The sequence below is a fragment of the Cavia porcellus genome, unplaced genomic scaffold (genome assembly GCF_034190915.1).
Source record: "Cavia porcellus strain 051 isolate PalLab524CR breed Dunkin Hartley unplaced genomic scaffold, mCavPor4.1 scaffold_17, whole genome shotgun sequence".
NCBI lineage: Eukaryota > Metazoa > Chordata > Mammalia > Rodentia > Caviidae > Cavia > Cavia porcellus.
In genome coordinates this window covers 72,773,301-72,793,874 of record NW_026947500.1, presented here as the reverse complement: position 1 = coordinate 72,793,874, position 20,574 = coordinate 72,773,301, and the positions used below count along the sequence as shown (strand labels likewise).

Below are 20,574 nucleotides of genomic sequence, written 5' to 3'. Positions count from 1 at the left end.
GAATGTTCTGGAATGCTACCGGGGTGCCAGTCGCACAGGTCTCTGGAGCCCACTGCCTGAGGGGCTCTAGATCTGGGGGAATGGCAGCAGCCAGGCTGGGGCCGCTGCTCACTGACCCCGCTTCCTCCCGGACTCCTGGTCTGGCCACTCTGGTCCCCGCAGCCTGTGCTCCAGGATGGCCAACCCCAGGTGACTGCAGATATCACGGGCTCCAGAGCTGGGATTCCCCTGTGCCTCCCAGAGAAGCCTGGGCCACCAGCCCTGCCCGGCTGCACAGAGGGCGCTGTGAGTGCCCCTCACCCACAGGGAGGGTGCAGCCCGGGCCACTTCCTCCTGGGCGACAGGAAGTGGTCTCCGGCCAGCCGAGGCATCTGACAGCCAACAGGGCCCAGCTGGAGGTGCCCAGGGTCCCCACCCACCAGCAGGTTCTCCCCATCCCATCAGCCCAGCTGGAGGTGCCCAGGGTCCCCACCCACCAGCAGGCTCCTCCCCCTCCCACCAGCAGGCTCCTCCCCCTCCCACCAGCAGGCTCCTCCCCCACCCACCAGCAGGCTCTTCCCCCTCCCACCGGCCCTCAGCCCTTGCAGGGCCCACGCGCCCCTGTCCGCCAGCCCAAGGCTCAGTTCCTCCCGGCCTCCCGGGCTCCCCCTGCATCTGTGGCCCAGGGGGGCCCTCTGATCAACCCAAACCCAGGCCAGCCAGGTCCCCCCTCAGGGCTGGGGAGCCCCAGAATCAGCACCCCACACCCTCCCTCCCTGCTACCCCCCATCTCCCCCCAAGAAATCAAGCAGGAGGCAGCAGCGGTCTTAACAGGCTGCGTTTAGTGGTCTTTGTTTTTTGTCTTTTATGTACAAGAAAAATGATTTTTGTTTTTCTTTTGTCTGTTTTTGTTTATTACTTTAAAGCGTCTCCCCCCACCCCCAAAAAGTGCATTTTTATCAATTGAATTTTGTTTAATCTCCCACACTTTTATTATAAAGACTCTCGGATACAGTCTCTGGAATGTCTGCTCTGTGCTGTGCTCTGTACCGGGCGCACCGCCTCCCAGGCCCGGCCCCACAGTCCAAGGCACCTCGCCGGCCGGCAGCGCAGGGGCGCTGGGCCTCGGTTCCCAGCCCGCCCGGCCCCCAGGCCGCTGTACAGCTGTGTAGTGCAAGCCGCTGAACTCTGAGATTGTGGCCCCGGTGGCTGAAACCCCAGGCCCGTGACCCGTCCCGCGCCAGCCCCCCACCCCACCTCTGGGCAGGCCGCTTTCTGAGCTTAAATAACTTTTTAAAATAAAACTGCAAATATAAATATCTTTCTTTCTCAAAAAATAGGATTTTTTTGCTTTTTTTGTTTTGTTTTTTTAAAGTTTTTTATTTTTTTTTAAATTTTTCGTTTTGTTTTGCCTTTTCTGTGTCCCCCCAGGAATCCCGGCTGCCTGGACCGTGCCCACCCTCGGGGTGGAGGGTGACCCCTGCTTCGCTCAGCCCTCCGTGACACGACCACTGTGCCTGCCGCGGCCCCTAGGCCCGTGTCCCTGGCCACCCCCTGCCTCCGGGAAGAACGGGGCACCTGGAGGAGCCCCTGGGAGGGAAGCAAAGGCCGGCCAGGTACAGTGCAGACTTTGGTATCGTCCTCCGGGGCCTGGCAGGGTGCACACCCGCACTGGTGCCAGGCTGGGCCTTTTCTGCCACAGTACATTCAATGGTTTAAAAAATTTTTTTTAATTTTAATATTTTTATTTTTCCCCCCTTGAATCTCAAAAGGCAGGATGTGGGGGAGGCAAAGAGCGGCATCTGGAGGACGTCCCCCCCCCCCCGTCGGGGTCCCCACAGGCTGAGGGACTTCAGGCTGGGGTCTCAAGCCACTCTCCTCCCCTGAGCCCGGGGACCCCCGCCTGGAGCCCCCAGCCTGGACCTGTCGGCCTCTCACACACACGCACGCACGCACCAAGCCATCCAAGCACCACCATCAGGATGGAAATCACAATCCACTTTTTCTTTTTTCTTTTTTTTTTTTGTACCAGGCAGTTAAAAAAAAAAAAAAAAAAAAGACAAAAAACACAAAACAAACAAACAAAAAAAAAAACCCCAAACAACCAAACCAAACAAAAAACCCCAAAACCCTTTCTGCAGCGTCCTCCCAGACAAGCCAGCCCAACCCTCCTCAAACAGCTTTTCCTGAAACACGAAAACTTCAGCAGGTATCTTTGGCAACACTTTATCACGACCTTAATTTAAAGAATAAAACTAAAATTGATCCACGTCTATATACAGTATGTGATTGCGGTTGGGGCGGGGCCTGGGCGGGGCTGGGGGCCGGCTCTGGGCCATGCAGACCGCGGTTAAGGCAGCGTGGCCGCGGGCGGGGGGCAAGCTAGTGCGGAGCTGGGGGGGCTTAGTGCAGCCGGGAGGTCGGTGTCCCCAGTCTGCCGGCGGGCCACGGCCCTGCCCTTCCGTGTCCCCAGGGCTGGCCCACAGGTCTGGTGGCTGCCGCTGGCCAAGGTGACACCTAGGATTTGCGAGTCGGTTTTATTGCAAAGAAGGGGTGCGCGTGTGTGGTGGGGACACAGAACTCGCCCTCGGCGGACTTCCCGAGGGGCAAGGCCGAGCTCCCTAGCTGGGGTTCTGGGGTTCCCTGCTCAGCCTCCAGTCACTTCTGAACAGCTCGCCTGCTGACCCTAGGGCGCGTCGGGGCCTGGAGGGACTCCTGAGACATCGGGGCAGGGCCGGGGCTGGCAGGGCGGGAGGGGAGGGCACAGAAACTCTCCGGCAGAAGCAGTATCAAAAATGGCCTTCGTAAAAAGCTTCCCTTTAAAAACAAGAGCAAGACAGAAGACGCTTGTCACAGACAGGTCCTGGGAGGGAGAGGAGTGGGGCACTCGGGGCCACCTGCCATGCCCGCTGGGCCTGGACGGGAAGCGGGGTCTCACACTGGGCTCCGCTGGGCGGAGTGGGGCTGGGGAGGGCACCCTGGCAGCCGGCAGTGTCGTCACCCCAACCCTGGGCCGTGTCCGTGGCCTGTGGCCCGGTGTGTGCCGGGCCTTTGGGGGCCAGGGGTTGGGGGGACACAGGTGCCAGTCCCCGGGTTACAGTCAGTGCCTTTGAGTAAAAAGGGGGGGTGCGTGGAAGGGAACTGGAAGGCCCTGGAGGGGACCCCTGTCCTGTCGGCCCCTTGGGGAAGGACTTGGAGGGAACACAGCACATCCGACATGGCGGCCCCTCGTGGCCACGCAGGACCGCCATGCTGGAGGGCAGGGGCGGTGGGGACACGGGCGGTGGGTTGGTCCGGCTGGGTGGGAGGCCAGTCCCGTCTCGGGCCCATCCCTGAGCTGGGCGGAGAGGAAGTAGGTGCCATGAGAGGGGGGCTGTGGGGCGGGCACAGACCAAAAAGAGGGGCAGGAGCGGAGGGCGGGGCTGACATGGCACCAACCTGGGGGACCCCCGAGGTCCTGCCCTTGGCGCGGGCTCCTGTGGCAGAGGGGACCCTGAGAACCCCTCTGGTCCCTCTGATGGCCTCCGGTCCACCCCCCTTGGCCTTGGGGAACAGACGTGAATTCTGTATTTTGTGGTGGGTTTTTTTTATTATTATTTTGTACAAAAATAAATTGACGTTTAGGAATTCTCTTTTGCTCTCTCTCTCTCTCGCTCTCTCTCTCTTTTTTTTGTCTTTTCAACTTTTCATAGAAGTTGGTTACAACTTGTAAACATAGTTTTAAATTAAGAATTAAGATAAAGTACCCGTTCTGTTACAAAGTGCCAAGACTTCTGATGTGGTTGGTTGCGGTCATTTTTTGTTTTGTTTTGTTTTCTTCCTTGCCTTTTTGTAAAATCTTTGATTTTTTTTTTTTTATTGCTTTTGTGACATTGGACATCTGGACTCTGCTACTCAAATCTCCCGTGCCCGCTTCCCTGAGACCCTGGGTCCCCTCCAATCTTAGCCAGAGTCACCCCGCGCTGTCGCCTGCCCCTCTAGGACATATTATATATATATCTATATATATCTATATATAAATTTTTTCAAGAAGGAAAAGAAAAAAAATCTAAAAAGTGCTTTATAAAGTCGGGGAGGGGCTGGGGAGGGGCAAGACAGAAGCTTTCTTTCTAAACAGAGGGGTTTTGGGGGGCCTGGGTGGGTGGGGACCCGGACAGGAGGGCGGGTGGGGGCGCCCTGAGGGGTGCCCTGGGGTCCCGCCGGTGTAAGTGCCGTGAAGGAAGGTGGCGGCAGGCCCTGGTGCCACCCTGGTGCCCCTGGCCCGCTCCCCCGTCCCGGTCCCTTTCTCCAGGCCTGGAAATAAATAGATTTGTCTCAGCGGCCAGGAGGTGCAGAGGCGGCGGACCACAGGCGGGGTGAGGCGGGAGGCCGCTGGGGTCGGCGGGGAGACCCCGTGCTAAGTGCCCTGAGGAAGAAGGGTGGGGGTCGGGGACAGGGGCGTCTTTAACGTCCGCTCAGAGCAGACAGAAATCATTTTTAAGGTCTTGTCTGAAGACTCATAGAAACCAGCAGGGGAAAGAGAACTCACGCTCCGGGCCCCCCACCCCGCCTCCCACTGTCACCCCAGCCCAGACCTGGGATGACGCCCCCAAACCCACGCCGGTTTGGGGGTGCGGGGAGGCTCGGAATCCTTGTGCCCACACGGCCCCCCGCGCCGAGCCCCGAAGCCCAGTCAGTGACATCTGGATGGGGGGTCGGGGAGCGGGGCACACGGGGGCCGGGCGGGAGGGACCCCGCGGGAGCAGAACGCCAGGAGGGAGAGGATGGAGGAAGCTACCTACCGTGACGCCCATATATATATATCTGCATATATATATATATAGATATAGATATCTGTATATAGATAGATTTTCTTTTTTTGTGTTTTTGGGGGTGGGGGGTTAGCTCTCTCTCTCGCTCGCTCTCTCGCTCTGTCTGTCTGTCTGTCTCGGGTTTCTGTTTTTGGTTTTTCTAGGCGAGTCCGGCTGTGAAGTTACCGTCGGCAGTGGCTCCGGGGGGGCCACCTCCGCTGTCGTCTCCACCCGTGGTGCCCGCTACATTCAACCGGCCCGAGGAGCCGTCGGGGCTGGTGGCCTCCTCGTCCTCCTCTTGGTCCTTAAAGTGCTTCTCCTGGCCGTTGCGCCGGGCGGTGGCGGTGGCGGTGGTGGTGGCGGTGGCAGCAGCGGCGGTGACGTCGGGGGAGCCGGGGGGCGCGGAGCCGGGGGCGCCCGGGGGAGGCACGGCGCTCCCCAGCGTGGGCTCGGGGGCCCCGCCCCGCACCCGGGGCTTGCGGCCTCGCCGGGAGGGGACCCCGTTGCAACCGTCCTTCTTGAGGTGCCTGTGCAGGTGGTCGGAGCGCACGAAGGTCTTGCAGCAGCTGTCGCACTGGTAGGGCCGCAGCCCCGTGTGCACGCGCATGTGGTTCTTCAGGTCGTAGTTGTGCGCGAAGGCGGCCCCGCACTGCTGGCACAGGTAGGGCTTCTCCCCGGTGTGCTTCCGCATGTGCACCTTCAGCTTGTCCTGCCTGGGGGACAGCACAGGGCGGGCACGCCTGTCAGCAGCCCGGCCGGAACCCGAGGGCTCCCAGCCCGGGGTGCACCCTGAACCCCTCTGCACCGCCTGCTCCTGGGGATCGGTCTTGATGACCGACAGGGAAGCCCTCGGCGCCTGCGCTACACCCCGGACCTTTTCTTCTTCCCGGATTATTTTTGCAGGCATGGCGGGGCTCGCCTGTCATCCAGCACTCGGGAGGCTGAGGCAGGAGGATCGCTGCGAGTTCGAGACCAGCCTGGGCTACAAGGTGAGCTCAGGGCCAGCCTGAACTGCACAGCGAGACCCTGTCTCAAAAAGCCAAATGAAACAAACAAACACCACCACAAATTGGAAGGCCAGAGCCCAGAGCCGCCCTCCCACACGCTGAGCAAAGCTTCACCACTGATCTGCGTCCCCAGGCCTTCTGGTTATTTTGTTTGGGACAGGATCTTGCTAAACCTCAAGTTGCTGGGGCTGGGCTCAAATACGCAACCCTCCTGCCTCAGCCTCCTGAGCTGCTGGAGACAGGCACGTGTCCCTGAGCCACGCTCTCAGTGCTGAGAATACCACAGAAAACTAGGCAAGCAAAAGCCCCCGCACTCCGGAGCCGCCAGGCGTCAGGGTCACTTGGTGACAGACCGGATGACCAAATACTCTGGTTTTAGCACTCCAAGCTGTATCACGGAAGACACCCCTTGGTGTTCTCAGCCAAGGTCCCCACCCCATGGGCACTAGGGCCCCGGCGACCCTCCCCACCCCTCCAACAGGTTCAGCCTGACCACAGGGCTCCCTGGCTGTGGCATCAACATACTTGAGTCCTGCCGGCCCCAGAGCCTTTGGACGAGCTGTCCCCCGTCCCACTTCCTCCACATCCTTGCCGTCTCCCTGAAGCCTGCTATCACCGCCGTGGCTCCACACCTCATGGCCACCTGACACTCCCTGCCAAGCTACTCCACAGCAAACAGCATGGGTCAGGCTCACCCGGAGGCCTTTAGCCCACAAACCTGGTCACTTTATCAGCTCTGGGGGGGACTAAGGGCTGTACCCCTACAGTGGTCTCTGGCCACACACAGTTTCCGAGTCCTCCAGGCTGAGAAGCGCTGAAATTATGCCAGGCACCCTGGACTGGGTTTGGGGCAGGGGATGGCGGTAGCGCAGTGGCACAGTGCCTGCCTAGCAGGTGCAAGGTCCGCAGTTCAATGCCTGGCACCAACATAAATAGATGAGCAAACGTTTTAGCCAGGTGTGGTGGTGCACACCTGGAATCCCAGCCCTCGGGAGGCCGAGGCAGGAAGATTGCTGAGGATTCGAGGTCAGCCTGGGTTATATGGTGAGTTCAAAGCCAGCCTGAAAAGTATAGTAGGACCCTGTCTAAAAACAAAACCAAGCAAAACAAAACCCTGAAAGCCTTTGGATGCACGAGAATGTAAAATGGTCCGTTACTAACTCTGCACTTTGACCAGCCAAAGGGACCTATTTGTAAAAAATGACAGAAGCTACTTTCTCCTGTTCTGTCTTCCTTGTGCCTTGCATCAGAGCTGCTCTGCGATTCTCGCCTCTTACCTGGCAGAGATTCAGACACACACGAACTCCTACTCATCCCTCATGGCTCACCGGGCCACTCTCCTTTTTCCATCCCTGGAAGACGCCGTTCCTGCCCTAGGCTCCTCCAGCCCCTGTCCCTCCTTCTGGCCCTGACATCCCTGGGGGCTCTGAAGCTCTCTGCAACCTGACTTCTGCCCTGTCCGTGGTCACCACCAACAGGATGTGGACATCAGCGGACTCCCGGCTGAAGCTGGGCAGCTCAGAGGGGACAAGTGACCTGCCCAAGGCTGCACAGCGGGCCAGGGGCCACGCAGAGGCGGGGCGGGGGCGGAGGCAGCGCCTTTCGTCACCCCAGCCCAGGCGGCCGGGTAATTATAGCCCCAGCCACGGGCTCTGCTTACTCAAGCTCCTGCCTGCTGTGACTCAGAGGGGCCCCTGGGCTCCTGGGCCTGCAGGAGGGTGGGGGCGGGGGCCCCAGAGGGGCTCAAAGAGGAAGCCAGTGGGGGCCTGGGGACAAACGGCCCCACTGAGCGCCCCGTGCCTCAGTTTCCCTGTCTGGCATGCTGGCTGGATCCCAGGCTGAACTGGATGGGCGTGGCCAAGTTCAGGTTAAGTTACCTCGAAACCAGGCCAGGCCAGCACCTGGGGAGGCCGCGGTCCTGGCGGCAGGTGGAGGACAGGCAGGGCCAGGTCACTGAGCAGGACCCCCAGCCATGCTGTCCCCTCTCCCCAGCTTACTCAGAGGCCCCCCGGGGACTCCGGCCTAGAGGAGGCGGCTCCCAGGACCTCCAGCCCCAATCTCCCGCAGCAGACTGCCCAAGGCCTGGCTCTGCCCTTTGCCCCCACCTGGCACCCCTGGGTGCCCGAGCCCAGCCTGCCTTGCTCACCCAGCTGCTGGGGAGGGGGTCAAGCCCAGGTTCCTGTCCCTGTGGGGTGGGGCCAGGAAATGGGACAATGGCCTCTTTCTTCAGCCTTGAGAGGCGTGGCTGGGGAACCCCAGGGCGGCCAGGCTGGGGGCAGGGGGTGATGCTGAGTCACCCAGCCTGGCTGGGTCCCTGCTGCCAGCCCCCCACCCCCACTGGGCCGGCCCGCCCTCAGTCCACATGGGCCAGCCAGCCACCTCTGGACTCCTAAGACCCAATTGGATACTGCTGGCCTGACCTTGAACTCTTCCAGCTCAGGGACCAAACCCCATGGCTCCTGCCAGGCTCTTCCACCTCCACTGGCTGCAGCCCCAAGCCAAACGGGCCTCAGGGCCTTTGCACAGGCTGTTGCCAGTGCAGAATACTTTTCCCACAGCTCCTTTGGATCTCAACTCAAATCTCTCCAGCCCTACTCCCTCCCTTGGTGACTCCACAGAGACTGGGGCCTGTCTGTCCACTGTTGGGTCCTTCAGTGCTTAGATAAGAACCCAGCACACAGCTGGTACTTAAGAAATGCTGACCAAAGAACTGCTGTCATCCCAGCATTTTGGGAGGCTGAGGCAGGCGGATCGCAGTTCAAACCCAGCCAGGGTAAATCTTAATGAGTTGGTGAGATCCCGCCTCACAAAATAAAGGGCTGAGGACCAAATAAATTTATAATACAAAAATAAACAGTAACCAAATCTCTAGAACAGGCTCCCCCTTCTCCCATAGCAAAGGAGACTTAAGAATTTCTCCTTCAACACAGGTAACTGTCTGAAAACAGAAGGCCAGTTCTCCAGCCCATCTATGGCAGGTTCTTCACACCTCACACGCTGTGACATTTTTGTTTGTACTGGGGATTGAATCCAGGACCTTGCACTGCCCACCACCTTCCTGCCGCCACCTCCCCAAGGTGCCCGGACCACAGGCAGACACTACGGTGCCCGGCCACAGCTGTCTTTTTTTTTGGTACCAGGGATCGAACTCACGACTGCCTGCTTTAAGGCAGGTGCTTATGCGGCTGAGCTAAGTCCCAGCCCCCACAGTTGTCTTTCTGAGACAGGGTCTCACTCTGCGGTTCAGGCTGGCCTGGAACACATGGAGATCCTCCTGCCTCGGCCTCCCCGAGTGTTGGCATGACAGGCGTGCGCCACCACTCCTGGCCCTCCGGCCTCGTTCTTTCTGTGCCTGAGCCGTGGCTGCAGACAGGAGGGGGCAGGGGAGGGCGCGGCGGCTCACCTGGTGAAGCGGACCTTGCAGATGTTACACTCGTAGGGCTTCTCGCCGGTGTGCGTGCGGATGTGGCGCGGCAGCTTGCCGGCGCCCTGGATGACCTTCTCGCAGATGGGGCACTTCTGGAAGGCCTTGGCTCGGATCTTCTTCTCTCCCTTCTGCGACCACGCCGGGTACACGTCGCCCTCGTGGGCGCCGCTGAAGTACTTCATGTAGTAATCCATGACGCTCTTGTCGTCGGTCCGCGACTCCTCGTCACTGTCCCCGCCCGCCAGCGCCCCCGCCCGGCTCACCGACGACATCATCTGCTGCAGCAGCGTGCTGGCCGCCAGTCCGTCCACATCGCCGCCGGCGTCCCCGTCCTCGCCCTCCGCCGGGCCCGACAGGAAGCCCGGCGAGTCCCCGGGCTCGGGTGCCGCCTCGGACAGCGAGGCCGCCTCCTCTTCGCCGGCGCGGCCATAGTGGCCGTTTTGCGTGGTGGCCGGCGGGGCCACCGGAGGCTGGAAGAGACCGCCTGCCGTGGCGGTGGCCGGGGCATCCTCGTCCTGCTCTGGCCACAGCCCGGGGTTGCTGTCACCTTCGTCTCCGTCACCCGCGGGGGGCCGCTCGGCAGGGGGGCCCGGCCCGTAGAAGTCCAAGCCGTTGCAATCACCCGCGGCCACGGCAGCCACGGCGGCCGCCACGGCCTCTTTGGTGGCATCGAGGTCGTCGTCGGACGCCCCGAAGGCGGACCACGGGAAGCTGGCGGCGGCGGCGGCCGCAGCGGCGGCGGGGGGCAGGCTGTTCATGGGGTTGCTCTGGAAGAACTCCAGGTACTCCTTGGCGCGCAGCAGGTTGCGCTGGTCCACCTGGTCCACGAGGTCCAGCTGGCCCGCGTCGCCGCCCGCGTCGGCCGCCAGGATCTGCCGGTCCAGGAGGTCGGCGCACACATGGCTCACGGCCGGGATCTCCAGCAGGCGGGCGGCGCTCAGGATGTCACCCACGTTGGCCGTGCTCACCGTGAGTGTGGCGGTGTAGGCGAAGTCCATGAGCGCGGTCAGCGCCTCGGCGCTCACAAAGTCGATCTCGTACACGTTCTGCTGGTCCACCACGGCGCCCGACGTGAACAGCTTCTTGAAGTACTGGCTGCAGGCGGCCAGCACCGAGCGGTGCGTAGGGAACTCGCGGCCCTCCACCAAGATCACCACGTCGCACAGCAGCCCCTGCGTCCGCTGCTCGTTCAGCCCGCTCAGGATGTCGCTGCTGTGGTCGGGGAACGGGATCCCGATGGGGCCGTCCACGCCGCCGGCCATCTTCCGCGCCGAGACCTGCAGGGGCCGGGGTGGGGGATAGTGTGGTCGGTGAGCATGGAAGCCTCTCGACCGGAACCCTGGGGAGGACACACCTGATCTTGTGGCTGACCTTGATTTCCCCAGCTGTGCAAAAGGGCATCCATGCCCCCAACTTCAGCTAACCCAGCTCTGCACAACTGCCAGGTGTCTTAACCCTGTTTTGTTTTGAGACAAGGTCTTGCTATGCAGCCCAGGCTGGCCTTAAGACAATCCTCCTGCCTCAGCCTCCTGAGTGCTGGGATGACAGCCAAGTGCCACCACGCCTGGCTTTAATGCTAAACCATTTATGCTGGTGAAAGCACTCTGGCTGTGAGGAAAAGTGGGGACACCTTCCCACCCCGCAATGGGAGGCCCCAGGGAACCCAGGTCATAGGACACCTGGAGGTGTCTGGGGCACACAGTAGGTGCCCAAGAAACACACAGACGGAGACAGTCATGAGGTCCCTCTGAGCCAGGCACCTTGGCTCCCCGGAGGAAGAGGAAACAAACCGGGGGGGGGGGGGCAGCGGGGGGACGAGCAACAATGCCTGTCTGTAACCTCCTGGTAAGGACAGAGCTACACCCTACCCAAATTTGTCCCGGTGACCCCAATATCCTCTGGGGACCCTGAGCTGGTAGAAGGATGGAGGTGGAACCCCGGACACCCAGGCCAGAAACCTGGCTGGGTTCAAGGGTGCAGAGGGCGTGGCCCACTGGGACAGGGCCGGTGGCACGGCTGACAAACCTCTTCTTGCCCTCGAGCCCCCGGGAAGGGCTCAGCCCGGCAGTGAGTAATACGGAAATGGAGGTCGAACCCAGCCACAGCCCCCAGGAGGGGCCTGGGTGGCTCAGGCCTTCCACCCGCCTCTCTGCCTCCTCCGTTGTGCCATTTGACCTGAGATGAGGCCCGGGTGTGCTCTGGGCCTCAGTGTCCCCATCTGTCAAATGGGCCCCGGTTCCTGGAGGTACAGGGCCCTGGGGACTGCCCAGCCCACTCCTATCCTCCGCCCTCCTGCTTTCCGCTTCCCCCGAGCTGTGACTCACCCACCCACCCGGGCCCTTGTGCAACCTCTGGCTCCTGTCCCCAGCCCTCCACCCTCTCCAGGGAGCCCCACACCACCCAAAGCCAACCATGCTCCTCCGGTTCCTCTAGGCTAGGCTGGCCCTGGGGCCGGGCACCAGGCCTCTCCCCGGGGACAGGGCCAGAGCAGGGCCTTCTGAGGTCCACGGGACCCCTCTGGCCAGGGTCTCACCCGATGGTCCAGTGCCCACCCACCCTGGCAGCCCTTGGCGCGGGGTCTGCCAAGGCCACATAGAGACCTTTGTGCGGCCTGTTCACTGCCGGGGCTCGGGCCCTCCACCCACCCTCCTTCCCGCCGCACCAGCTGCTGGGGGCCCCCCCTTCCTCCACCCGGCTGCCCGCAGTGGGGAGGGGCGCGGCTCAGATGTGGCTGCCGGGTGCAGGGGGCCAGGGTGGGGAGGACCCCGCACGCGCCACGGCCCCAGGAAGCTGCCGAGGAGCCCCCTTTGGTAGCTTTCACCCCCTGCACCACCATCTGCCGTCTGGCCCTGCGCCTCGGGCCACGTGAGGACAGATGGGGCTCGGATCAGACAGGCCGACCCTCCTTGCCAAGGCCCGCCCCACGCACCACCGAGAGACTCGGACCGAGGCCTCCAGGGCCCCCAAGACAGCCACCCAGGCCCACCGGACTGTCCTCCCTCAGGGGACCTCGGTACTGGGATCCGAGTCCGAATGACTCAGCCCCGATGGTGTCTCCCCATCACCCCTGGACTCGGAGGAGTCCACCTCGGCCACGCCCAGGGCCAGAGACTGCCCCTGCCCTATTTCCAGGGTCAGGATGCCCTGGGGTAAGCAGGGCCGTGGGTCCCAGCTGGGCCTGAAGAGCCCCCACATTCGCCCGAATATCTCCCCCTCAGCTCAAGGGCCAGGCTAGCCGAGCCAGGAAAGCGCCGTTGAGTGTCGTGGTTGCCATGTGACAGGTAAGAAAACCCAAGGCCCAGAGAGAGCTGAAATCCCAGCTGAAGACACCCAGCAAGGCGACCTGCACGGGCTGGGGCCCAGGGCTGGTCCTCGGCGCGCCCCAGCCGGTGGCTCCTGCGCTGGCCCTGCCAACACCTGACCCGCCCTCTGTCCAGGAACTGGAGGCACCTGCTGGCCACACCCTGTCACCGCCCCCACCTGGGCCTCCTGGGGGGCAGCTCCCTGCCACAAGGGCCAAGACCCTGCCCGCGGCTGAAAGAAGATGGGTGGGGGCGCAGAGAGGCCCCAGGGCGCCCACAGTCGGCAGACCACTGCGGCCCTGCCTGGCACCCAATACCCAGCAGGACCTCGGAAGTGGTCACCACATCTCCTTCCCCTGGGAGCCCGGCCCCGCCCTGGGTGGGACCCGAAGACCTGGACCCTTACCCCGGACCACAGCTCCGCCCCCGGGCCGCCTGCGTGGGACTTCCGGAGGCACAGCGCTGACTCGGCTGTCCGCAGGGGACAGGCCCCAGCAGGCCCCTCCTGGGCTGTAGATGGCGACCCTCTTCCCCTGGGCCTGGCCTATCTCCGCTTCCGCCTAGCCAAGGTTTACTTGCTCTAACTGCTTTGTAAAACCCGTCCCCTGCTCTCATCCTCCCCACAGCCTGGAGAGGCCCAGAGAGGTGCGAGACGCAGCCACGAGCTGCACAGCACGCGGGCGGCAGGGTCAGGGCCCAGGTGCTTCAACCGGACCTGCTGCCACCTCCCCACTTCCGGGAACAGCGAGGTCAGGGCGCAGCAGGTGTCCCTGGGGAGGACACCGGGACCGTGGGGAGCCCAGGGGAGCAGGAAAGAGGAAGGGACCTCCCCAAGATCCCAGGCCAGACTCCTCCCATCCCTGGTCCCCAATGACAGGAGGTAACTGCCACCCACAGTCCTCCGGGGGCCGCTCCTGGGGTGGGGACTACTCAGCAGGGCCCAGGCCCTCTTGCCCCCCAAGGAGACCAGCAGAGAGAGGAGCGGGGGGAAAAGGACCTCACACACCTACTGGGTGCCACAGGCGGCGGGCCGGGTTCAAGCCCAGCTCCTCCTCATGCGTCCTGTGACGAGCTACCAGCACGGCCCCTCGGGGTGGCTGCTGTCTCCTTGGGATTCTAGCAGCAAAGAGAAATGGGTCCCCAGTAAGCCCGCCAGCGATCGAGCCCTGCTCCTGCCCGGGTGGTGGACCTTGCCCGAGGACCTACTGTGTGTGAGCCGGTCCCCAGAAAACTCCACCCAGCCTGTCCACTGCCCACGCCCTGCGAGTGAGAGGGGGTCGGACAGGCTTAGGGGGCCTGGTGGCTCAGGCTGACTTCAGGAATCCGACCCACTTCCACCTACTACGTGCCAGGCAAGCGGGTAGCACTGACCAGGGAGGGCAGCGCAGGGTACGGCCCGGCCTGAGGGTGGGGGCCGGTCCAAGGTCACACATGCAGCATGGCGGTCCCCACAGTCACCCTGCAATGCTGGGGATCACCCAGGCCCAGGGTGGCTATCAGCCGTCAGCCAGTGCAGCCCCTGCCCACCTGCCATGCCAGGCAGTTAGCCTCCTTGGGCCCGACCTGGCACGAACAGGACCCACAGGGCCCTCCGCCATTTTACATGGCCATTTAGTGCCCTAAGTGGGGAGGGGCTTCCTGCCCAGGCCTTAAAGGGCCAGAGGCAGGAAGGCGGCCGGCCCAGTGGGAAGTGTGTTCTCAGGGGGCAGGGATGAGGTCGTGGGGACCCCATCTGACCCCTGACTCCAGGGTGGGGCCAAGGCCCACCCCGGTCCCACACCCCAAGTACCGTCATGAGCCAGGAAGCCCCCCGTCAGGAGGAGGCTGCGTTCCAAGAGGAAGCCTCACCGTCCCTGAAAGGGATGGCTCTCAGAGAATGAGCTTCCTGTCCCCAGGGGTAAGCAAGGCCTGGCTCTGCAGAACTCCATCACTGCCACCCCACCTGCTATTCCCGATGATGCCCACGGGAGACCACAAGGACCTGGACGGACCTGTTTGTCACCTGGAGAGCCACCTGCAGTGCCCCACACCCGGCATGGCTGGTGGAGGACTCAGGCCGCACGCCCAGGATGAAGGGGCTCTGGTGCTGTGCGGATCCAGCTGGATCCCTGTTACACCCTAATGGGACAGAGCTTGTTTCCCAGTCAGACCAGAAAGGTGTGGGTGGGGACACTTCCACCAAGTGACCGACCACAGCCTGCTGAGGGGACAGATGGAGGGGCCGGCTCTCTGGCCTACCTCCTTGCCTGTGCCAGAATCTCCCCACAGGGCACCGGGCCTGGTAGCGCAGTTTATGCCCACCCTGCTGGCTCTCCAAGAGGGGGGCCCAGAGACGGGCGGCAACTCCCCCAGGTCACACAGCAAAAGAGCTGGAATCTGAACACAGGCCGCTTAACCAACTAGGCCAGCCTGACTAGTCCTCCCAGACTGCCTGTCCCCTCCCCCAGCACACAGTCCACAGGTAGCAGCAGACCTCGAGATCCCCCTTCCTGAGTCTGGGGGACCCAGGATGGCCCAGTAGATGTCCAGGCAATCAGGGTCTGCAGGACAGGGACAGGCAGGGCGGGGGGGGGCCTCACGAGCTCTGGAGGGGCCAGACACATTGAGCCCACAATGTCCCTAGTGGTGTCCCGTTGCACTGATGGAATAGCTGAGGCCAGCAGAGGGGACACGGTGGACCTGGATGGGTCCCAGGTGGAGCAGAGCCTGGCCCAGCCTGTTCTGCTGGTCTCTGCCACCCAGAGCTGTTGCAGGGCGGTTCAGGGCAAGGTGACTTGCTGGGGGCCCGAATGGTGTCTCAAGTGGCTGATGACCCATGCCCGACACCCAAGCAGATCCCAGGTGGCTGACACTGACCCAGGGCTTTCCCTCCAGCAGAGAGGAAAGGGGTGAACGCAGGGGGTCTGCAGGCTCTGCTGGGGGGCCCTGCCCGCACAGGAGGCTCCTGGACAGAGCTCAGCCAGCGCTGCTTCAGAGGGTCCAGGCCTGAGTCTGGGCCCTGGGGAAGTGACCCCAACCCCCTTAGGCATAAAGAGCTACGCAACCCTGAGCCCTGCCTGCTTTGGGGGCCCCGGGTGCAGGTTGGTGGGAGCCAGGTTGGGAGGCAGCACCCGTGGGTCTCGAGCTGGGTGACCTTGGGCGTATGGCTGGCCCTCTCTGAGCTCAGTGTCATCTTCGGACAGATCCCGGGTGACTGTCCAGTGCTTGCTCATGACAGGTGCTGGGGAACACAGGTGGGCAGGGGCCCTGGCCGGACCTCCCAGGGGACTTCAGGAAGGTTCCCCAAGGAGGAGGCTTGGACCTCGCTGCCAACATGACCTTGGGCTTTCTGTATCCCCACCACTGCCATTTCCTCTGCCCACCAACAACCCGCACACCCAGGTTGCTCAAGGCCCAAGCTGCCTGGGTCATGGGGGAGGGGCCGCCCTCACCGTGGCTCCAGCCTCGGTTTCCTGACAGGTAACAAGGGCAGCCACCAGGTGGACCTAGCTCCAGATCAGATGGCCTCCAGCAACCAACAGAACAAACCCCAATACACACAGGTCTGGCTGCCGTGCCAGGGACCTCCCCAAGGCCCAGCCTGGGCCCTGCCTCAGTCTCCCCAACATGGCTAAGGTCTCATAGGCTCCCGCAGTGCCTGCTCCTCCTCCCCGGCTGAGTTGGTGGCTCCCAGCCCAGGCCAGGGTGCTGACTGGTCCGCAGGCAGCCAATCAGAACTGAATAATAAATACCCCCCCAAAGTGACCCACGAATTAAAATTTCAGTGTCCCCGTTGGGTCCTCTTTCCGGCTGAGGCTTGGCTTCTCCAGCGCCCCCCCCCCCCAGGCTCCGTCTCCACAGAGATGGTAGGCCGTAAACAAAGCCCCGAGCCCAGCTGAGAGGTGCCGGGCCCAGTTAGGGCCCCACGGGGATGGTCCTGAGGGATCAGGGCCCCTGCCTGGTGCCCTCTGCCCGGGCAGGGCCTGGGGATCTCTCCTAGGCCAGTTCTGCCAATAGGAAGTGATTGGGCCGCTGGAGGGGAGGCCCCCCCAGTGTGGGAGCGGCACACTCAGGGTTCCGCCCTGGCCCTGGCCCTGGCCCTAGCCCGGGGTGGGGGGGCTGACATGGAATCCCGGACGCCCTCTCCGGCGGCTCTGGGAGGCAGTTGGCAGGGAGGAGGAGCAAGGGGGTGGCGGGCCAGCCACCCATGGGTGAGCCAGGTGGGCCCGCTGGGGGAAGGGGCATGCACACCTCTCTCACTTCCGCCGCCTGGCTGGGGGGAGAGAAGGCGCTGCCCGCTTCCCCATGCAACCCCGCCAAGTCCTCGATGCATTCTGCCAAGCACTTAGTAGACAGCGACTGGGTGCCTTGGGCCTGGCTGGACAGCAGCGTCCTGCGGCGGTCCCCGGGCTCCCCAGTGGGCCGCAGGGCCAAGCGCGGGGGAGTCAGTGTCTCCCAGGAGCCACAGAGGCCTGGTCTTGGGAATGGGCAGGCTCCAGGGCCTCGTAGAGCCCCCGGCCAGGTCTGCAGCTCCGGGCTGGGGGAGGGAGGAAAGCAGAGCGGGAGGGGGAGGGGACCAGATCGCGCCGCTCGCCCCTCCTGCCCGAGCTCAGGGCTCGCACGTGGTGCTTGGCGTCAAGAGGAGGGGGGGTCCGGCCAGAGGAGACGGGGTCACGCGCTCCGGGGGCGCGGGCGGGGATCGGGGGCCGCGCGCACAGACAGAGGCGCCAGGCCGAGTGAGGGGGGAGCAGGAAGCGTCCCGTCGCGGCCCCCATCCCGGCCCTCACCCCGGCCCTGCCGAACAGGCGCGGGTCCTACCTCCTTCCCGGGGCAGCGCGAGGGGCCCGGCCCCGGCGGCGGCGGCGGCGGCTGGGCTGGCTCCTCCGAGGCCCGGGAGGCGGCAATGCGCCTGGCCCCGCGCCACCCCCCGCCGCCGGCGGCCAATCCCCACCCGGGCTGGGGGGAGGGCGATGCAAATTACCCCGGATCTGGGCCCGCCCGCCCGCTCGCCCGCCGCCTCCCTCGAGCCCCGGCCGGCCCGCGCCAGGCCGCGCATCCCCGGGCTCTCCTGCGCCGCACTGCCGCCTCGCCGACACCCTATCCGGGGAGCGCCCTCGGCAAGGAGGGGCCCCCGTTTTGGGGTTGGGGGACCCGAGGGGAGGGGGCTGGGGACAGTTACACAACAGGCGGGAGGGGCCCGAGGCGGGGAGGGGGCGGCCCGCGGCCGCGCAGCCGGAAGCCAGGACGGCCACCGGCCCCCGGCAAGGGGAGCCGGCGCAGGCACCGCCCCCACGCAGGCTCCGCCTGCAGCGCAGCGCCGAGCCGTCGCCCGCACCCATTGGCCCGTGAACCCGCCGCTCACCGCCCCTCCTCCGCACCGCCCCTCCCCGCGGGCCGCAGCGAGCCGCCCGCGCGGCGCACTGTGGGACTTGTAGTTCGTACCGCCAGCCACCTGCTAGCCGCAAGCTGCCTACGGACTACGACAACCACAGAGCCTCGCGGCGCCTCCCGCCCACCCTCCCGGACACCCCACCCCTTCCCCCTCCTTTGCAAAGCCCCCCTCCCTGTTTTTTCAGCCCCCTCCCCCCCATCCCCCATGGAGCTCCATCCTGCCCAACTCCAACGTATGCACGCAGCATCGAGCAGGCCCCCGCCGGGGCTGGGGGGAGGCGAAAGCGCCCCCCTAGCCGGACCCGGCAGGAAAGTTAGCACGCGACGCGCCCCCCTATCCCCCCACGCCGGTTTCCCCCACACCCTCAATGCAGCCCCTCTTCCCCTCCCCCGCTCCGCGCGCCCGGGAGCCCCGAAAGCCAGGCACCCGGGTGGGGTTGGGGGGGCGGCTGGCGCACAAACCATGCACTTCGCCCCCAATCCCCTCTCCCGGTCCCCGCGCTCCTAATCTGGGGCGCCTCTGAGCAGCTGCCACGGGGACCCCCGGGTTGGAAACTTGGGGGCAAAAAGGTCCCTCAACCCGGGTCCAGGCGCAGGGTGGGGGCGCGCGCGACCCCTCCCCGCGGTCCCCGCCCTACACCCCGCGCCATCGGGCGCCGTGGACTCACCTCGCGAGGCTGGGCTCGGGCCGGGCCGGGCCGGGGCGCGGGGCCGGGGCCCGGAGTCGGGGACGGGGCGCCCTCGGCCGGCGGGGTCCTTGGCGCTCGCGCTCCCGGGCTCACGCTCGGCCCGCGGCGCTCTTGGCTCCGGCGGCGGCGGCGTCACTGCCCCTACAGTCCCCGTACAGTACAGCAAAGCCCCGTATGATGCTCGCGACTCCCTTCCTGGTTTCTCCGAGGGCAAGAGGGGTCCTCCCTTGTCTTAAAGGTGCCGCAGCCGCCGCACCCCCTCACGCTCAGCCCGCCCCCCCACCCCGCGCCCGAGCCTCCGAGGCCAGAACAGGCTCTGCAGGTCCGCTCTTGCCACGTCCCTGCCCTCCCGTGGGGTTTCGCCCGCTGCGCCGGGGAGCCCGGGCTGTTATTAGGTTTTGTGTCAAGTTGTGGGGTGTAGGGGGGGTCCGGCCCGCCCCGGCGCGCGCCCCCCTCCCTGACCTCTCCGCCCCGCGCGCGGCCCAGTGCCAGGCGGCCGGCTTATCTGGCCCCAGAGCTCCCGGGGCGCGGGGGGAGAGGCCCCTCGGTGCAGGGGGTGGGGGCTCCAGATAAACAGGCCCCCAGCCCGGCGCGGCAGGGCGGGGTGCGGGGGGCTCGGGCTGTGCCCCCGACGCCTGGGGCGTGGCGCGATGGCAGTGGGGGCGGGGAGCGCCGTGCGCACTGGCGATGCGGGCGTGGGGCGCGCTGCCCGCGCGGGTGGGAGGCCGGCGGCGAGCGGAGCGCGTGGGGACCCCTGCCCCGCACCCCCACTCCGCGGCCGAGCCCCTGCGCCTCGCCGGCCTCAGTTTTCCCAGCCTGCGCAAGGGACCGCAGCCTTTGCCAGCACCCGGCCGGCCGGAGCGCGCCAGGGTCCCCGCGGCGACCTGCCCTCCCGCGGTTACATAAAGCGGCTGCCGGGACGGAGCGCGGGGAAGGGGCTGGCGGGGGCGGGAGCCGCGGGCCGAGGCTGTCTTCCCGGCTTCCCGGCTCCCCACCCGGCTGTGGGTCACTGGGCGGGACGGGCCCGGGCCGGACTGCCGGGCCCTGCGTCCTGCTGCCTCCCGGCTCCGAGGGGCGGAGGTGGGCAGCGGGGAGGCGTCGGCGCAGCTCAACTTTATTATTTTTTGTCGTCTGTCTTCTCCTACTTCCTCCCTGGTCGTGGGAGAGGTCCGGCGTTGCAGGAGGAGGAAGGAGAGGAGGGGACAAGTGGTGGGACGGCGTGCCGGCCGGCCGGCTGCTCGGCGCGCACAGTAGGTGCCTCGCCCGGGGCCGGCGGGTGCGAGGGACGGCGGCGGGCGCGCGGTGGGGAGACGGAGACCTGCCTCAGTTTCCCCCCCGTCCGCGCTCTGATGCAGCAGGCTGCCGGCCGCTGGCTCAGTCCCTTCCTCGGGCGCTTACTCTGGCTGTCACCGTTCGAGGAGATCCGCTCGCCTCCGGGGAACCTCTAATCCTCTTGTCACTGTATTTATTTGTCAGTATTATTGTGAACGCCACAGTCTTCTGCGGAGGCCCTAGAGCCGCGGCTGGCGGGAAATGGACCTGGGTCTGCTCTGTGACTTCGGGGTACCCCCCCCATACACCCCAACACGGGACTTTATTGCTCTTTTTGCTCAGCAGATTAAAAAGCGCCTTTCAACACCCAGACGGGTTGAATTGGTTTTTGTAATAATCACTTGGCTTCCAGGGGAACCCCGGGGAGGCCCCCAGAGGGGAAGTGATGGCCCCAGGACCTGCAGCAGCGAAACCAGCCCGGAGTAGGTGGGAAGGGAAGGAGGGAGGCGCCATGGGTCCGAGGAGGGCGGAACCGGGACTTTGCCCCAGTACTGCGGAGGGAGCTGCGGTTCCCCAAACGGAGCGCGGCCGGCCCGGCGGCCTGGGAGCTGGAGGTCGGAGGAGGCCCGGGCCGCGATCACCTCCCCGACGGGGTCCGCAGGTAGCAGCAGTACAGGCCTTGGCCTCAGACGTCCCAGCTCGCCTCAACAGCACTGGGGCTGCCTGTGACTCAGTTTA

The 20,574-nt window shown here is 64.7% G+C and overlaps 1 protein-coding gene across 3 annotated transcripts; it reads right to left on the bottom strand.

Annotated features, from left to right (window-relative positions):
* Positions 1 to 800: 800 nt before the first annotated feature.
* On the bottom strand, positions 801 to 18,677 carry Zbtb7a (zinc finger and BTB domain containing 7A). 3 transcript variants are annotated; one of them, XM_063228822.1, is made up of 3 exons: positions 18,544 to 18,677; positions 9,180 to 10,480; positions 801 to 5,482 (listed from the first exon to the last, which is right to left on the bottom strand). In XM_063228822.1, the coding sequence occupies exons 2-3, from the start codon at positions 10,463 to 10,465 to the stop codon at positions 4,930 to 4,932; spliced, it is 1,839 nt and encodes a 612-aa protein (XP_063084892.1). In that variant the 5' UTR covers positions 10,466 to 10,480; positions 18,544 to 18,677; the 3' UTR covers positions 801 to 4,929. The 3 variants fall into 3 exon arrangements, with proteins under 3 accessions (XP_063084892.1, XP_013002953.1, XP_004999381.1); XM_013147499.2 differs by lacking the exon at positions 18,544 to 18,677 and adding an exon at positions 17,303 to 17,425; XM_004999324.3 differs by lacking the exon at positions 18,544 to 18,677 and adding an exon at positions 13,512 to 13,651.
* Between the last annotated feature and the right edge of the window lie 1,897 nt (positions 18,678 to 20,574).